Source organism: Sciurus carolinensis, chromosome 3 (assembly GCF_902686445.1).
Source record: "Sciurus carolinensis chromosome 3, mSciCar1.2, whole genome shotgun sequence".
In the NCBI taxonomy this organism is placed as follows: Eukaryota; Metazoa; Chordata; class Mammalia; order Rodentia; family Sciuridae; genus Sciurus; species Sciurus carolinensis.
The window spans coordinates 180,520,169-180,538,439 of NC_062215.1; the positions used below are offsets into that span (position 1 = coordinate 180,520,169).

Genomic DNA, 18,271 nt, shown 5'->3' on the forward strand with positions numbered 1-18,271 from the left:
TTCACAGAAGAAGAAATACAAATGATCAAAAAACATATCAAAAAATGTTCATCATCTCTTGCAATTAGAGAAATGCAGATCAAAACTACTCTGAAGATCTTATCTCATCCTAGTCAGAAGGGCAATTATGAAGTATACACGCAATTAATGTTGGCAAGAATGTGGGGGAAAAGGCACACTCATACATTACTTACAGGACGGTAGATTGGTACAACCACTTTGGAAAGCAGTATGGAGATTTCTAGGAAAACTTGGAATGGACCCACCATTTGACCCAGCTATCCTACTCCTCGGTTTATAACCATAGAACTTAGTTAGCATACTACAGTATGCAGCCACACCAATGTTTATAGCAGCTCAGTTCACAATAGCTAAACTATGGAACCAACCTAGATGCCCTTCAACAGGTGAATGGATAAAGAAAATATGGTACATATACACAATGGAATATTACTCAGTGTTAAAGAAGAATGAAATTATGGCATTTGCAGGTTATTGGATGGAGTTGGAGAATATTATGCTAAGTGAAGTAAGCCAGTCCCAAAAAACTAAAGGCGAATGTTTTCTCTGATAAGCGGATGCTGATCCATAATGGGGGGGGTGGGTAGGGAGGAATGAAGGAACTTTGGATTATGCAGGGGGAAATGAGGGGAGAGGTGGGGCGGTGGGGATGAGAAGGACAGTAGAATGAGACAGACGTTATTACCCTATATACATGTATGAAAAAAATTTTTTTTTAAAAAAGGTCAAGGCCAGGCTCTGCAGCTCATTGAGACTCTCAGCTATTTGGCAAGACCCTGTCTCAAAATAAAAAGAACCATGGGCTGGGGATGTAGCTCAGTTGGTAGAGTGTGTGCCTCTCATGCACAAGGCCGTGGGTTCAATCCCCAGCACAAATGAATGAATGAAAGAGAGAGAAAGGGGGCGGGGAGAGAGAAAGAAACCAGAGATATATCTCAGTGGTAAAGCACCCCTGGGTTCAAATTCCCAGAACCAAAAACATAAAAGTAAAAAAATAGAACAAGAAACATTGCCCAATGTGGATGAGTGCAGCAACAGAGCTAAAGCTCAAAGCATGACGCCAAGTGAAAGAGTCTCATCTCAGCAGTGCTTTTCAAAATACCGGAGTTTAGGATCTAGAAGAAGAAGTAATTAAATCCAAAGTATAAAGAAGGAAATACTACATAACAAACAAGTGAAATGGGCCAACAAGAACCACAAATACTGGCTCTGCAGAAGTCACCTGGGTAAACCGTAGTCCACGTGATCATGATAAATGAAAAACCTCAAACTACAGTGTCAGGAATGAAAAGGGGACATTGTTGTAGGTCAGTGTTTTGTAGTTTTCAGTGTCTTGCAAATTTTTGTTGAACTTAAGTATTCTGTGTTTTTTGAAGCTATTATAAATAGTTTTTTTAATTTATTTTTTATCTTTTCTATATAGAGTTGATTTTTTAAATATATTGATCATGTATCTTGTGATCTTGCTAAGTTTACTTGTTAATTCTAGTAGCTTTTTCATATATTCTTTGTGTCCATGATTATATCTATAAATTAAAACGCTTTTACTTCTTTGTCAGTATGTATGCCTTTTAATTCTTTTTCTTGGTACCCTTGTGGTGATCTCCAGCACAGTGCTGAGTAGAAGTAGTGAGAGCGTACATCTGTCTTCCTCACGACCCTGGGGGCACAGTGTTCATTCACGAGTCATTAAATACGAAGTGGCTTAGGTTTTTTATATATGCACTCTCTCAGGTTGAAGGGTTTCCTTTCTGGTTTTTTGAAAATGTTTTTTCTAAATCATAAATGCGCATTTACTTTTTTCAGCATCAGTTGAGATGGTCATGTGGTTTTCTTTGATTTACCTGACTGTGGCCCATCATATGTAGTGATTTTTTTAATGGTAAACTGGTCTCATATTCCTGCAGTGGACCATACTTGGTCATGATGTTTTATCCTCTTTTTTTTTAAATCAGTTTGCTAGTATTTCGTAACTCAATTTTGTGTCAACAGTGGTGAATAATATTGTTTTGTATGCTTTTTTGTCATTTCCTTGTCTAATTTTGGCAGTAGGGCAGTGCCAGGCTGAAGTAAGTGCTCCTGTTCTGACTGGAAGGCAGTGGCCACGCCTGTAATCCCAGCACCTCGGGAGGCTGAGTTAGGAGGATTGTGAGTTCAAGGTCAGCCTCAACAACTTAGTGAGGCCCTAAGCAGCTCAGTGAGACCCTGTCTCTAAATAATTTTTTTTTTAAAGGGCTGGAGATGTGGCTCAGTGGTTAAGTGCCTTTGGGTTCAATCTCTGGTACAAAAAAAAAAAAAGTGTCCCTGCTCTGTTCTGAAGAGTTTGTGTAGGCTTATGTTATTGCTTCCATAAACATTCTATAGGACAACTTTATTAACTCAGGGGTGCTCTACTACTGAGTCACATCCCACCCCTTTTTATTTTTTATTTTGAGACAGGGTCTCACTAAGTTGCCCAGGCTGGCCTCAAAATTGATGATCCTCCTGCTTTAGCCTGAGCTTCCTGGGATCACAGGCTCGCACCACTATGCCCAGCTTCATCAGCAGTCTTGACCTGGTGTTTTCTTTCCAGGAATATTTTTGTTTATGAATATAAAAGATGATAGGGATATCCAACTGTTATGTTACTTAAGTCGACTTTGGTAATTTTCTTCTTTCAAAGAATTTGTCTATTGCACTTAAACTGTATAATCTATGGATGCAAAGTTTAGAATGTCCTTTTATCCCTCTGCCAGTGTCTAAAGATCCTGTAGTGATTATGCAGAAGTTCACATGCAGTTCATCCTTAATGTGTCAGAGTTTCCAACATACGAAATTTATATATATTCATTCTTGGTTCCTTTTTTTTTTTTCTTCTTTGTTAAGTTATTGAGGGCCTCAATGAATTGCTGAGGTTGGACTTGAACTTGTGAGTTTCTTGCCTCGGTCTCTCAAGTTGCTGAGATTACAGGCATGCATCGCCATGTCTGGTGTTCATCCTTGGTTCTTTTTAGAAGAATTCTTAGCATTTTAGAATGGAGATAACCATTGAGGGGGATAAATTTGAAGAATAACAGACTCCCCCTGCCTTGGAGTTTTTTTCCTTTCAAATAACCCTTAAAAAATTAAAAAAGATGGAATTCTCCTTTTCTTATGTATTGTAGAAATACTGTTTGAACTCTTACAGCAGTAGCTGTCAGTCACGATGTCATCTGACTTTCCTTAGGCAGGCACTCACTCCTCTTTTCCTTGCTCTTTGTAAGAACTCCATACTCCATGGATGTGAGGCTTCTTTGCTTATGGTGGTGCTGAGCAGAGACCCCTAATTTCCCATGCAGACACATCACACCTCTTACCAGCTGAGTTCTGCCCTTCCTGGTCCCTAGCTCCCTAGCAGCTCATGGGGGCACTCAGGCTTCCTGAAGTGAATACAAAGCAAATTGTTTTAAAAGCCTCTCGGTTAAGATACATCCTGGTATTCACCAGTAACAATGTGTATGATGGCTATAAAAACCTCCAAATGACATGACATTTAAATGCTACTTTTTTTTAGCATTTAAATTTATCACGTCATGTTTAGCAGCTATAATTTACAGATGATAAGTTCTCTGTTCTTAAGTATGGTCTGCATTTTGACAAACGTACAGTTGCAGAACTACCAATCAGTGTGTCAGTCACCTTTTGCAAAAAGTTCCACCCCTAGCCCTGGCATTTGCTGATCTGATTTCTTTTCTTACAATCTTGCCTTTTCCAGGAAGTTTTCTTCCGCTCAGTACATTGCTTCAGAGGTTTGCTGGGCTGTGGTGTGGAAGGTTTTGGTGGTGTGGGTGAATGGCAGTTGAGTATCCATCATGATAGGCACTTGGCCATTCCCAGCTTTTGAGAGTTAGGAATAAAGCTGCTGTAAACGTTTGTTCTTGGGTCTTCCTGTGGACCTGTTTTCATTTTTTTATCAAAATGAATGAGAATGGGAGCAATGACTTATGGAAAAATGTCGAACTTAGAAGAAACTGCAAAACCTTTTTTGTAAAGTAGCTATTACCCATTTGCACCAATAATGCTTAAGAATTCCAATTGCTCCATATTTTCACCAGCATTTAGTTAAAAAACTTCAGTCATTATGGGTACATGGTTGTGTTTGATTATGTTAATCTGCCTTACTTTAATGGTCATCTCTTTTTTTAGAGAAGTCACTGTTTAAAACTTTTTTGCCCCCTTGGGTTTTTTTTTGGGGGGGGTGGTACTACGGTACTGGGAATTGAACCCATGAAGTCTCTACCATTGAGCTACATCCCTAACCCTTGGGTTTTTTTTGGTTTTTTTTTTTTTGTTTTTTTAATTAAAAAAAATATTTTTAGCTATAAATGGACACAGTACCTTTATTTTATTTATTTACTTTTATCTGGTGCTGAGGATTGAACCCAGTGCCTCACACGTGCTAGGAAAGTGCTCTACTACTGAGCACCAACCCAGCCCTTGTTGTTGTTGTTGTTTTTTTTTTTTTTTTTTTTTTTTTTTTTTAAGGCAGGTTCTCACTAAGTTGCCCAGGCTGACCTTAATCTTGTGATACTCCTGCCTCAGCCTCCTGAGTTGCTGGGATGGCAGGCATGCATCAGCATGACCAACTAGCACTTTTTTTTTTTTTTAATTTAATTTTTTCTTTTTAAACAATTTCAAGAATTCTTCATTCTAAATATAAGTCTTCTCAGATATGTGTCTTACAGATATTTTCCTAGTCAGTGGCTTGTCTTTTATTTTTATTTTTTATACTGTCTTTTAAAAAACAAATTTTTAAAATTAATTCTGGTAGTATCCAATTGTGCATATTTTCTTGGTAATTGTGTGGCAGGTAGAATAGTGGCCCCTGAAGATGTCCATATCCTAATCCATGGAACTTGTGGATACGTTCTGTTACTTGGCAAAGGAAAGTTAAAGCTATAGAGAAGATCGCTAATCATGTGATCTTAAATAGGGGCTTGTCCTCGAGTGCCTTTGTGGGCACAGCATATCAAGGGTCTTTGAGAAGCAGAGGGAAGGAAGGGCAGAGTTGGAGTCAGAAAAGGAAGAGTGACAGCAGAAGCAATTCAGGGCCATTCACCGTGAGGGAGACTCAGTGTGACACTGCAGCCTTAGAAGACAGTGGGAAGGACTTTTGGCACCCCTGGCAGCTGGGAAATGCAAGGAAACAGATTCTTCCCTGGAGCCACCAGAAAGGATTGTCACTTTGCCAACACTCTGATTTTTGTCCAACAAACCCATTTCAGACTACTGACATACGGAAAATGATCAATTTGTATTGTTTAACTACTGAGTTTGTGGCAATTTATTACAGCAGCAATATGAAGCTCATAAGAATAGTTTATGCTTTTTATGTCCTAAGAAATCTTTGTCTAAAAATATAAAGATTTTCTCTATTTTAATTTAAATAGAAGTTTTGTAGCTATAAATTTTAGTTTGATCTATAGTTCCTTTTGAACTAGTTTTTGCACATGGTACCAGATAAGAGTCTGCCTTCTGGCTCTTTTGGCATAAGTTTGTCCAGCTACTCTAGCACTCTTGTGGAAGAGGTTCACTGTTTCCCACTGAATACCTTGGCCCCTTTTTTGGCATCATTTGACCCCTGATTTCTGGACTCTCTTCTGTCCCATTGTGCCACATCTGTGCTTTTATAAATACTGCTGTTTTGAAGGCTGTGGCTTTATAGTAAGACTTAAGATCCCATCATGTGACTTCTGACTTCTACCACTTTGTTCACTTTTTAAACATTATTTTTGCTATTTTTGGTCCTTTTCTATATATATATTAGAGTCAGTTTGTCAAATTCTTCCCCAAACCCCCCCTACTTAGATTTTAACTGGGACTGTGTTAAATTTTTTACAGGTCAATTTGGGGAGAATTGTTATCTTGATTATTGCATCTTCTGGTCTTTGAACATGAACATATCTCTATTTTCAATTTTTGCATTGATAGTACATAGAAATACACTTTATTTTTGTGTGGTAACCTTATATCCCACAATCTTGGTAAGCCTACTTTTAGTTGTAGTAGCTGCTCTGCAGACTCTGTAGACTTTTCAGTGTAAACATCACGCACCTGTGAATGAGGACGGTTTCATCCCTCCCTTTCAGGCTTTTGTTTTCGGCAGTGCTGCGCCTGCCCAGGCTTCACCGTGCTAGGTGCTAGGCGAGGGCTCCAGCCCTGCTTCGGTGTTCATCCTTCTGTCCTTTCTTGCCTTACTTTACTTTCTAAGGCTTCCAGCGCAGTGGTGGATAGAAGTGGGGAGAGGGATGTCCTTGCCTTGTTTCTAGTCTTGGGGGATCCTGTCAGTTTTTCATTGTGCAGTATATGGTTAGACATAGGGTTTTTTAGATGCTCTTCAAGTTAAAGAATTCTTTTCCTATTTTGCTGAGACTCTTGATGATGAATGGCTGCTGGATTTGCCAAATGCTTCTTCTGCATCAATTGAAATGGCCATATGGTCTTTGTTAATGAGTCTGTTTCTATAGCAAATTACATACATTTTTTTTTAAATGTGGAACCACTCCTGCATTTGTGAAATGCTAAAACATAAATTATGTATCATGTTGCTTATGTTATCCATTATGATATATCACTCAATTTGACATGCTAATATTTTACTTAGAACTTTTTCATCTGTGAGGGATATTTGTAGTGTTCTTGTATTTGTCTAGTTTTGGAGTCATGGTAACGTTGGCCTTAGGATAAATGGGCACATGTTCCCTTCCCTTCTGTTTCTGGAAAAGTCTGTGTAGATTTGGTGTAAACTCTTTATTAAATGGTAGAATTCACCAGTGAAGGCACACCAAGGTCTGGAGTTTTGTTTGTAGTAATTTTAAGTATAAAAACAGTTGTTTTTTCTTCTTTTTCCTCTTCCTCTTTCCCCCTCCCCCTTCCCCTCCTCCTCCCCCTCAGTTCTTCAGCTGCATTTGAACTTGGGACCTTCCTCTCTCAGTCTTAGAGCCACTGGTATTACAGGCATGCACCACCACTCCTGCCTTAAATACAGTTTCTTTAATAACTACGAGGTGGTTTAGGTTCTTTATTTGAGTGAACTTCAGTAATTTTTGCCTTTTAAGGTATTTGTTCATGTCATCCATATTTTCCAACATATTGTATGAGGTTGTTAATATCTTCTTTTAGGTTCTGTAGTCTGCACTGATATCCTTTAACCCCTGCTATTAGAATTTGTGTCTTTTTTCCTTGATCAGATTAATGAGAGAATGATCCATTTTATTGATCTCTTTTTAAAAAGCAGCTTTTGATTTCATATATTTTCCTGTATTATTCTGTTTTCAGCTCATATCTTTGTTATTTACTTTATTCCTCATGTTTTCAGTTTGATTTTACTTTTTCTAATTCTTAGGGCAGAAGCTTAGATAGTGCTGTTTCCTTTTCCCCATCCCAACCTTTTTTATAGTTCTCATTCACTTTACTTTCCCACATGTTGTAACCTAGCATGTGTTACCTTTGCTTTAAGCAGTCTGTTTTCTTTACATATGCATGTAAATTTGTATGCATGTTTCTACGCATTTATGTTTACACACACACTCTTGAGCAATTAGACCCTCATTGCTTTTTGTAGGTCTGGGTTTTCATTGGTTGTTTTCCTTCTACCTGAAGAGCCTCCTTGAAGGTTCCTGTAATGCTCATTGTGTTAGGCAACTTTCCAGTCATTGTAAACAAATATCTGAAGTAAATCAACTTATAAAGAACAAATGTTTATTTTGGATCATGGTTTTGGAGGTTTTGGTCCATGAGGGATTGGTCCCATTGCTTTTGGCCTGTGGCTAGGTGGCATATCATGGCAGGAACATGTGGCAACACAGAACTGCTCACCTCATGTCAGGATGCAGAGAGATAAGGAGGAGAGACTGGGGTCCCACAGTCCCCTTCAGGGGCACTTTCCAAAGATCTCTCCACAGGCCCCATGTCTTAAGGTTTCCACCACCTCCCAGGAGCATCAAGCAGAGGATCAAGCCCAACACATGGCTCTTTGTTGGGTGTTTCTGATCCAGACAGCGGCCCTCATGAGTTCTGTCAGCATTGCTGACTTTGAATCTTCCATTGACAGTTTTGGCATTTAAAGGATGCCTACTGCCTTCTGGATTGTTTTGGTGTGTTTTTTTGTTTGTTTGTTTTTGTTTTTTCTTATGAGATGTCAGTAGTAATTCTTTGTTCTACTTTATGCAATGAGTGTTTTATTCTCGGTGACTGCTTTTGATTTTTCCTTATCACTTGTTTTCAGCAGTTTGATTATAATGTGCTTTTATTTTCTATAATGTTTCACCGGTTTGCCTGTCATCCTTGTGCAGGGCCTTGCTCATCCTCTTTATCTGCCTGACTTTAGTATGTGTGCTGCCAGAGCAAGCACTTTGCAGTGATTTTCTTTATTTTTATCCCACTTTAAGTTTATTGTGCTTTTTATATCTGAGCTTTAGTGTTTATCAAATTTACAGATGGTCAACGTGTCATTATATTTGTTGTCTCTTCTGTTATTTATTACCTCATGTGTAAGTTAGGCCTCCCTCGGGTCAAAAGCTTCCAACCACTTTTCTCTCTGGGCTTTGTTTGGGATGGCTTTTGTTTCTGTTATTTCACATTATGATGTTTCCAGCTATTGATGTTCCTCTTGTCTTGTTTTTTCTAATCATCCATTTCTTTCCTCATTGTGTTCATGTATTCCTCTAAATCCTAGTACCTCTTCATAATAGATAACTGTGTCTTCAACCAAGTGTCAACCTTCCTGCCCCTGCTTGCCTCCCTAGCCCTGGCTCAGGTGTCTGACTGCCCTGACCACTCCTTATGCCCCTTGGGGTGCTGCCTCCAGCTCTGCTCATTCCTCTCGGTTCCTTGCCTCCCTCCATCCCTTCCCCAGGTCCCAGCCAGAAATCCTGATTTGCAGTGGCTCTGGCATATGTCCCGTTACTCAGGAAGCAGTGACACATGTGATATTGCTGCGCTTTTTCGCATTTGCGTTGTCCTTGGTGGTGTGTTTTGACACAGGGCTAGGCAAGCTGGAGAATAGGAGCCTAATCCATCCGTCAGTTTTGTGAAGCCATTAAAGCTGAGAATGGTTTTTACATTTTTAAACGGCTGTGGGAAAAAAAAGCAAAATAAAACATAAAACACAGAATTTGTGACAGACTTCTGGCTCAAAATGCAAATGGACTTTCTTTCTGGCCTTTCACAGAAGGTTTTTGAGCTCCAAGTCCACCATGGTAGGGACAGTATTAGTCCTGCCTCTCAAGCTCAGCGTTGCATGAGGTAGAATTTCTGGTGTGTGGAAATTCTGCCTTTTAAAAATCAAAGTATGGCATCCCTCTTTGGAATGCTTCCATGTGGGACCCAGCACCTGCCCACTGCCGGCACAGGTGTACAGAGAGCGGCTGCTCTTCTGGGGCAGGGCTGCCCACTGCCCTTTTCCTCCCCACACCCATATTTTCACTGCATTTGTTCTGCAGAATTTCATCCTACTGTGACAATGTTTGTCACTCTAGAATAGATAGGTTTAGCAGCTTAAAGCCCCTGCACTGGAAGGCTTATCAGAACAACTGTGATTCACACAGGTTTCTGGTTTTCCTCCTGCCTGCCCCTCCTCCCTCTTGTCTCCCAAGCTCTTCATCCTGTCCTGCCTCATTTTTTGAAGTTGAAGTGCTCTTACACTGAATGGCTTGCAAACTCCTCTGGGCAGTCCCACACTCCCCCCACCCCCAGCATGCAGGTTCTGTCTGCTGCCCGCCCAGCACCTCCATTGGAATGTTACTTGAAATCCAGTGCCACACTCAAGTGTGGTGGCTGCCCTGTCCTTTTGGTTACAAGGTCAGCACCATAGCATCTTCTGTGACTACTTTTCCTCCCCTGCTCCCTCCCAATCTGTCAGCAGATCCTGGTATTGCTACCATCTCAGTGCCCCTACACTGCCCCTCCGGGCAACCCTCTCATCGCTCATTGGGTGATTGCAATCTACCCTGCCCTCTGGGGCTCAGATTCCTTTTGGGGTTCCTGTCTCCTTCTGAACCAACCAGCTTCCTCACAGGGAGTCTGCCTGTCACTGCTGACCTCCCGCCTCTGCTGCTGCCTCCCCCTCCAGCCCACTGGCTTCTGTGCTGTCCTGAGAGAATGCCAGGCCTCTTGCCACTTCACCTGCTGCCCTGCCCAGTGTGCCCTCAGCCCCCACCACCCTGCCAAGGTCCGTGTGAGCTGCATCCTCTACAGCCTCCTCTTCCTTGCCCTTTTCACCTTCTGTTGTGTAATGTACTCATTTATTTTGTCTTCTTTCCACTAGAATATAAGTTCCCACATTGTCCTGTTGATGTGTCCCCAGTGCTTAGAATAACGTCTGGCACATAGTTGTCACTCATCCAAGATGTGTGGAACAGAATGATGACTTTAAGCAGTAGGTTGTAAATTTTGATGTTTTTAGACATAGATTCGCGTTTCATGTGCCGTGTGTCTCTGAGAATGTGGAGTTGTTATTAGCATTTTCTCCTTATTGGGTTGGATTTGTGAATGAATATTACTTCACTCCAGATAAGTGTTTAATACTAGTTTCTTCATTTATTTGTCTTTTTTTTTTTTTGTAAACAAATGGGATACATGTTGTTTCTCTGTTTGTACATGGCGTAAAGGCATACCATTTGTGTAATCATAAATTCACATAGGGTAATGTTGTTTGATTCATTCTGTTATTTTTTCCCTTTCCCCCATCCCTCCCACCCCTCTTTTCCCTCTATACAGTCCTTCCTTCCTCCATTCTTGCCCCCCTCCCTAACCCTAACTCTAACCCTAACACTAACCCCTCCCACCCCCCATTATGTGTCATCATCCACTTATTAGCGATATCATTCGTCCTTTGGTTTTTTGAGATTGGCTTATCTCACTTAGCATCATGTTCTCCAATTTCATCCATTTGCCTGCAAATGCCATAATTTTATCATTCTTTATGGCTGAGTAATATTCCATTGTATATATATACCACAGTTTCTTTATCCATTCATCAATTGAAGGACATCTAGGTTGGTTCCACAATCTGGCTATTGTGAACTGAGCAACTATGAACAATGATGTGGCTGTATCTCTGTAATATGCTATTTATTTGTCTTTGTAGGCATAAATACTGAGAACTGCTAGTTCACATAAATTAGGAGACAGACATGGAAGGTGGTTTGTTGTAGCTCTCTCTTGGGGACTTCACAGTTAAGTCCAAAGTTAAAACCAGTAATAATCCAAGAAGGTGTTTCCATGATTGTTCCACTGACTCTTAGACTAGGTGCCTTATTCCACATTGTTGAAAGTAGAGAATTGGAAACCACCTAACTTGGAGAAGGCTTTGCCACCCAGGGCTCCATGCCCAGCAGCTGACCATGAGTCCCTACCACTTTGCTTCCAGACCATCTCACTTTACCTGAAATACTCTGAGCTGGGAAAATTACAATACTCTTAATTTCAACATAAGTTTACCAACTTAATATTGACAGAAAAACTTACCACACTCCTTATCTTTTCATCTAAAACTTGGAGCTGCAGATTTGGCTTTATTTGTTTGTTTGTTTGTTTGTTTATTTTAATGCTTTAGATGTTGATAGACCTTTATTTTATTCATTTATCTATATGTGGTGCTGAGAGTCGAACCCAGTGCCTCACACGTTAGGCAAGCGCTCTACTACTGAGCCACAACACAAGCCCCTCAACTCAGTTTATGAGAAATATCTGCCAAATACATTAATTGTCAGACTTGACTTTCCATTGCTAAGAATACCTCTGAGAGCCATCTGTAATTCCCGTTAGGGAGCAAGGCATGGAGCTGGGTGGTGAGTGGCTGCTGCTCATTGGCTTCTCTGTTTGCCTCTTATGGGGTGGGGGTGCCTTCTTTTTCAGTGGTCTAGAGACTGGAGTTTTAATTGCCCCTGCCACCAGACTCCCCAGTGTCTGAACTCAAGACATTGCAGAGTGAATTGTTTTTGTTTATGGCCCCACACTTTGCCCTTACAGAAACGGGTGTAAGACAGGGAGAAGCAATTCCCCCACAGGGCTTCTACCATTGTGCCACCCAGCCACTGGTCCTCTGGTCCTCTTGGGAAGTGTTTATGCCTTGAGGCAGAGCTTCCTGCTGAGAGGGTGAAGGACCTTCTTTTAAAGATGGGAGACTGTGAAAGAGGTCCTGAACCTGTCGCAGAATTCAGGTTCCTCCAGGTGGAGCCTGTAAGGATGTTGTGCCCCTTGGGAAGCTTTGTTCTCTAGAATTACCCATAATCTCCTTTGAAGTGCAGGTGTGTGGTCCTTTGAAGGAAGGAGTAGGCTCCAGAGCTCAGAGGGCGAGAATTGTAAAGGTGGTGGGCAGCCAGGAATTTTCTCCTACCGTGTATCCTTACTGTACTTTAAAAGCCCCCTTTGCTGAGAAGCAGAATCTTCCAGTTCAGCAGCCATGGGTAGTAACGTGGAATCGGCCTGTCTGTACGCGGAAAGGTGCTCTGGGCCATGTTCACACTGTGGTTTTGCAGGCACTGATTGAGCCCTCTGACTGCCAGCTTGGGGATAGTGGATGGGGTACACAGGCTGTAGAGCTAGGTGCAAAAGGGAGTGGAGAGCTCTGATCTGGGGTCATTGCAGAAAAAGCTTAGGAAGCAGGCCGCTCTTGAGTCACATTGAGCCCTGTCTGCTCCCCACTGCCTTGTGAGTTGGATGGTGGGACTTCTGGACAGATCCAGTCATTACTAAGCAACCTTGGTCAGGTCCAGCAGCTGTGCAGCTTCCAAGAGGGAGGAAGCACTGATTCAGAAGCAGGTTGTTTTCCTCAGATTTGTTTTTTGAAAGAGAAAGAAATTAGAACACTCTGTTCTTGGTTTTCAATGAGTTAAGAAACAATTCTGACAATTATTAAACGTGAACTTGATTGGGACAGAAGTATGATGAAATTAGAACCTCATTAGACCAGACTTTGAAACTTGTTGGTAACAGAGTTGAAATGTATAGAATCAGCGAAACAGAAAGCCAACCAGAGAGAAGATGCAGTGTGGTAGGATGGCATGGTTGGGCAGTCTTGGGGATAGGCCCTGGTGTGTGAGATGGGCCACTGTCGGTTCTGCAGGGACAGTTCAGAGTGGGCTGTGTGCCTGCAGAGTTAATGAACCTAGTGTTAACTTCTCTGCCACCGTGGTCAAGGTCAGCAGGAGGGACCCAGACCAAAGAGCCTTTGGTGAATGAGAGTGCTCTCCAGCTGTTTTACACATAAGGTCTTCTCATATCTGGGTTAAACATTTTTCCAAACAAGTATCTTTTTCCAAAGAGTTGATACTACTGTCAGTCACAAGTCCAGATATATTTTTAAGAATCAGAAATACATAAAATAAAGTGCTGAAAAGATGGAATAGTAAATGCTATAGGGATGGTTAGGCAACCAAGTAGAAGAAAAATAACACTTTAACACTTTATTCTGTATAATGAATGAATCAGCTCATTAAATGTAACATGTGAAATCACAAAATTACCAAAATAAAATGTAGAAGGGCATTTGTATAATTTTGCTCGGAAAAGATGATTTTCAAGCATGATACTAGAGACATAAAGCATGAACAAAGACATGTTTTGTAAAATGAAAAACTAGTGTTCAGAATTAACAAGATCAAAAAAGGCAAACAGCAGACTACCAAAAATTGCTAACAAAAATTAGGCAAAGACTAATTTTCTTAAGACTCTTTTTATATTGACAATCAAAAGATGAACACCTTAGTAACATGTTAAAGAATATCAATCATTCAGTTCTTAGAAAAAGTATAAATGATCAATGATCAAAAATAAATTGCAGCCTCCCTGGTATTCAGGAGATGAATTTTAAAAAAAGGAGAAATAGCATTTCTCTTCTTCATCTTGTATCAAATTGCTTCCTATCAAATCATTAGGGCTTGATATAGCTCTGTGATAAAGCAGTTGTTTCCTGTGCAGGAAGCCCTGGGTTCCATCTCCCACGTGTGCACCCACACGGCATGGGGGTTAAGATGGAGGTCCAGTTAACCCCCATCTTAATTGCCGGGCAACATAAATGCAGATGTGGTCTCAAAACTCTTAAAGAAGTAGAATATTTTTAGTGGTGATTTGTGTGAAGCCAATAGCCTGCTATTAAATGTTCATTTTGTAATAAAAAGTTGAGGGAAGTTGTGAGATTTAAATATTACAATTTTTTTCAGGGTGATAGATGTTTTGGAGGAAGTTGAGCCTTCATTTTATAAATGTTGCTAATTGTGGCACATTTGAAAGTTTGAAAAAAGTCTGAGACTTGGGAGTCTTTCCTGGCTCATTCATGCTGGCTCATCCTCTACTGGCAACAGCAACCTGCAGGCATTTTCTGACACCTTGTCTGGGCAGTCAGGGGAGAAGGGACTGCCTGTGGCTAGACCCAGGGCCCAGACATTGTCCTGCACCTACCAGTCCCCATTTCCTGAGGGTCTGCTCTGAAGCTGCACCAAGCATTCATTGAAGCAGCAGTTCTGTCAGGTTCCCTGCTGTGTCCCCCCACAGCCTGACAGAGGGAGGGTGCTCAGCATATGTGAGTCCAGTGCCTGGAAGTCCTGCAAGTGCTGGGAAGACCAGCAGGAAGCAGAGGCGCTCACACAAGCAGGAGGCAAGGGTTGGAGAATGGACACCTCCTGACAGTGAGGAGCAGACAGGATGTGGGGCGGCGAGCATCCAGGCCCCCCAGAAGATGCTGCTCTTCACTGTGAGATTCAGGTGAACCCCCTTGCTGCCTTGTCAGGAGAGGGCCCTGCCGGGTGCCTGCCTTTGGTCATGGAACGCTGCAACCCTCATTGTAACCTGTTATTCTGTTTGCCATATCCTATTGTAGTATTTGTTTCCTCTTTTTTTTAATTTAAAGGATTTTTTTGTTTTGTTTTGTTTTTTAATAGATGAGGGTTACTACCAGGGTGGAAAATTTCAGTTTGAAACTGAAGTTCCTGATGCATACAACATGGTGGTGAGTAGCCTACCCCTGTGTCTCATCTTCCTGCAAACATGGGGTGTCTGCCGGGGGCCCCTCCTCCTGACCTGGGACCCAGCACAAGACTGCTAGTGTTTCCGTGGCGGATTCACTCACCAGCAGTACTTAGAGTTTCAGTAGAGAAGTAGATTTGTTCAACAAGTGTTCATGAACATTATGTGCCAGGCAGTCTGCCTGTGTATTTCATGTCAGTCTTGTTAAATAAGAAAAAAAGTATTTAAAACTAGTTTTATTTATGGTATAATACCAAAATTCCTGAAGTGTATAACGTGTACTTTAGAATTTGAGAGAATGATAACTTGTTGTAAACCATAAGTAGTTTTTACCCATGGATATGTATTAATCTCTCAGGGACCCTTCTAGGTAATAATTATACCCAATACTATCACATCTCTCTTTGCTTCTGAGGAACAAATAGAACTGTTAGGGAGGGTAAAGTAAAGTGTGAAAACCGATGAAGTGGTACAAGTGGTAAGTAGCAGCCAGGCTAAAGGACAGGAGCTAATTGGAGGGAATTCAGAGAAGAGGAGATTGTTTTTAGAAAGTGCTTGAGACCTGTGCGACTTGTAAAGAGGAATCCGATTTGAGTTGTCCTGATTTGGCCCGTAGCTGGGGGTGGGTGCTCAGGTGAGCTGGGAGTATGTGGAACTATGGTCACAGATGTGGAAGAAGAGCTTCTACCTGTGGAAGGCAGAGGGCCCAGTTGGCAGAAAATTGAAGTCAAGGAATAATGGAGAAAAAAACCAAGAAGGCTCTGATTTGTTGAGCCTTTTTTGATTTGGCAGCAAGAAGCTGCTGTAGATTCTAAGCGACTCCACACACCCGTGACCACGAGTCTGGCGGCAGAGAGGATGAGGCTGAGCCTTCATGACTTGTGTCCCTCGTGAATTGGAGGCTGTCCTGGAGGTCAGCATCTCAGGCTGAACCCACAGCAGTACTGGTGGCTGGCTCGCCTTGATGATTTTACTGAGGTGTACATTTGATATAGGGTCAGTGTGCAAGGGTGTAAAAAATCAGTGGTGGAACAGGGACAGGGTGAAGTCTTCTGTTGACCTGAGGATGTGGGCCTTGGGGACCCCGTGTGCCCATAATTCTGTGTGCAGTTACTGGACTTCCTTCTGTCTCCTACCACACACCAGGGCATAACTCAGCTGCAACTTTTGTTTGAAGCCAAACTTTAATCTCTAGAAATTGATTTTTGCTGCACTGCTGTGTTAAGAGTTCTTTATAAAGATGAGGGATAGTTGGCAATCTAAGGGGAAAAAAGAAATTTAATTTTTAAATAAAAATAACAGTGTATATTTCAGGTGTTTAGCCAGTCAGCTACCCACTGAGTCTTTCTACCTTTTCCAGATTATACACCGAAAACCTTATCAAGAGATAGCTTGGGAAGTTTGGCTTAAGAACAGATATTTAGAATTTGGGGACAGTTTGGTGGCTTCTGGAAACCTAGGAGTACAGAATGTAAAATTCCAGGCTGGGCATAGGCCATCTCTGTGGATCATGCCTCAACAGTAAGAATGTTGAATTAAAGGTGAGTTTATGGCCCTGTCGGCTGACTTAGGAGGAAGTTCAGCATGAGCTCATGGACTTCTCCAGCAGGCCTTGAGGAGCCAGAGGACACTTGTTTGAGGTTTGTCAGCTTTATTTAATTGTGAAGTTCTTGTTGTCTTTACAGAAAGAAAGCAAAGCATGAGAAACACCAAGGTGGGAGCAGGTGTTAACAGAGCTTCTGTGTCCAGGTGTTCCCTTTCAAGTCACCTCCGTCCAGCCTCCTGATGGTTCAGTGGCTGGTCATAATATTCATGTCTCTTTGTATGGTAGGGAGTTAGGCTTGGAAGGCTAACTTTTAAAACTTACTTAATTAAAGCTGGGCAAGATGTCATGCGCCTGTAGTCCCAGCTCCTCAGGAGGATGAGGTGGGAGGGTCAAGTCCAGGAGTTCAAGGCCAGCCTGGGCAGCATAGTGAAACCCATCTCAAAAAACCCCAAATAAAACAAAACTTACCAAGTAGCTTTGCCAGTGCAGACAGCGGAATTGCTGAGGCCAGTGCACATGCAGGGTTGCCCAGTTGCCCAGTTGTAAATAGTGCCCTTCCCTCTGTCTATACCTGGTAATGTTTGTCATTCTGTCCTACCCACATGTGAACTTTGAGAAGTGGAGAGAATTTCAGGAAAATGGAATATTCTGTGGCTGAAAGCCCTGAACCTTCGTGCTTTGTGTTCCTCATGAATTGGAAGCTGTCCTGGAGGTCGACATGGAGGTGTGCATCTCCCCCGTGGCTTGACTGTCCACAGTGCGGGCCTCTGCTCTGTGGCCCTTCCACTGTTGTCCCCATGCAGAGCACAGGCACTTCGCCCTGCAGCCGCAGCCGGTCCTCATGCAGTGTCTGGCCTTTGGCTTGTCACTATGGTTCTGCATTTCCTCATTCCCACTTCTTTTGCTCTGGAAGTGTCTAAGAGATGGCTGGCCAGGTGTCCTGCTCTCTGCCCAGAGACGCTGAGAAGAGCTGGGGTGGGCTTTGTTCCTGCCTGCTTCTTCTCTCTGCTGTCCTGCCCCTCCTGTTCCTTTTCCCTTCATCTCTGCCTCTGTTCAGGCAAATGTGGGGTCTACCACATGGATTCTACAGGAGACCACTAGGTACAGTGCTGAGCTGAATATAGAAGTGTTTATGATTGATCTTTGAGTTCTGCAGCCTCTTTCCACTAGCCTGTGAGCTGGCAGGAGCCGCAGCTGTCTTTCAGACACTGTGTCCAGTGCATAGCCCATACTAGCCTTTCTAGGCACATGATGCTCATCTTTCTGGAGCACAGCTCCCTGCTTCATAGTGTAAAACAGAAAATGAAGCCAACATGTACACGGGCCAGGTTGCAAGCCCTTAGATAGAGGTCACAAGTGTGAGCCTGGACTGATGGCTCCACTGTCAGCAGTGTCCTGTGCCACAGTTTTGTTCATGACTTGTACTTCATGAAGACTTTAAAACTCCTTACAGTTATAGTTCTTGCACTGAAGGTTGGTTACTCAGATTATAAATTTGAAGAACCTTTAATTGATAAAGTAAGTCATTATTTTAAAATAAAACTTTAAAATTGCCCATTCACTCTCCATGCACACACATGCTCTCACATCCCAGCAAGTCGAATTCAGATTTCCTGGTGAGTTGATTTTTTCTTGTTCCTTTGTTTCTGAACTTTTCCTCACAACCTAAAGCCTGCCTAATGATCGCAGTCTTAGAAACTGGCTGACTTGGTTTAGTAC

At 42.0% G+C, this 18,271-nt stretch overlaps 1 protein-coding gene and 1 non-coding gene across 12 annotated transcripts in view; both read left to right on the forward strand.

Moving 5' to 3' along the window:
• The window catches only part of Ube2f (ubiquitin conjugating enzyme E2 F (putative)), a 59,130-nt gene that overhangs the window by 25,812 nt on the left and 15,047 nt on the right, over positions 1–18,271 (forward strand). For all 11 annotated transcript variants that reach the window (XM_047544971.1, XM_047544973.1, XM_047544972.1 and 8 more), the window contains one exon: positions 14,922–14,989. In XM_047544971.1, coding sequence (XP_047400927.1) covers positions 14,922–14,989 — 68 coding nt within the window. The remainder of the gene's footprint in view (positions 1–14,921; positions 14,990–18,271) is intronic.
• Positions 833–895, forward strand: Trnae-cuc (transfer RNA glutamic acid (anticodon CUC)). The gene has a single exon. It is a non-coding gene; the product is annotated as a tRNA-Glu (tRNA).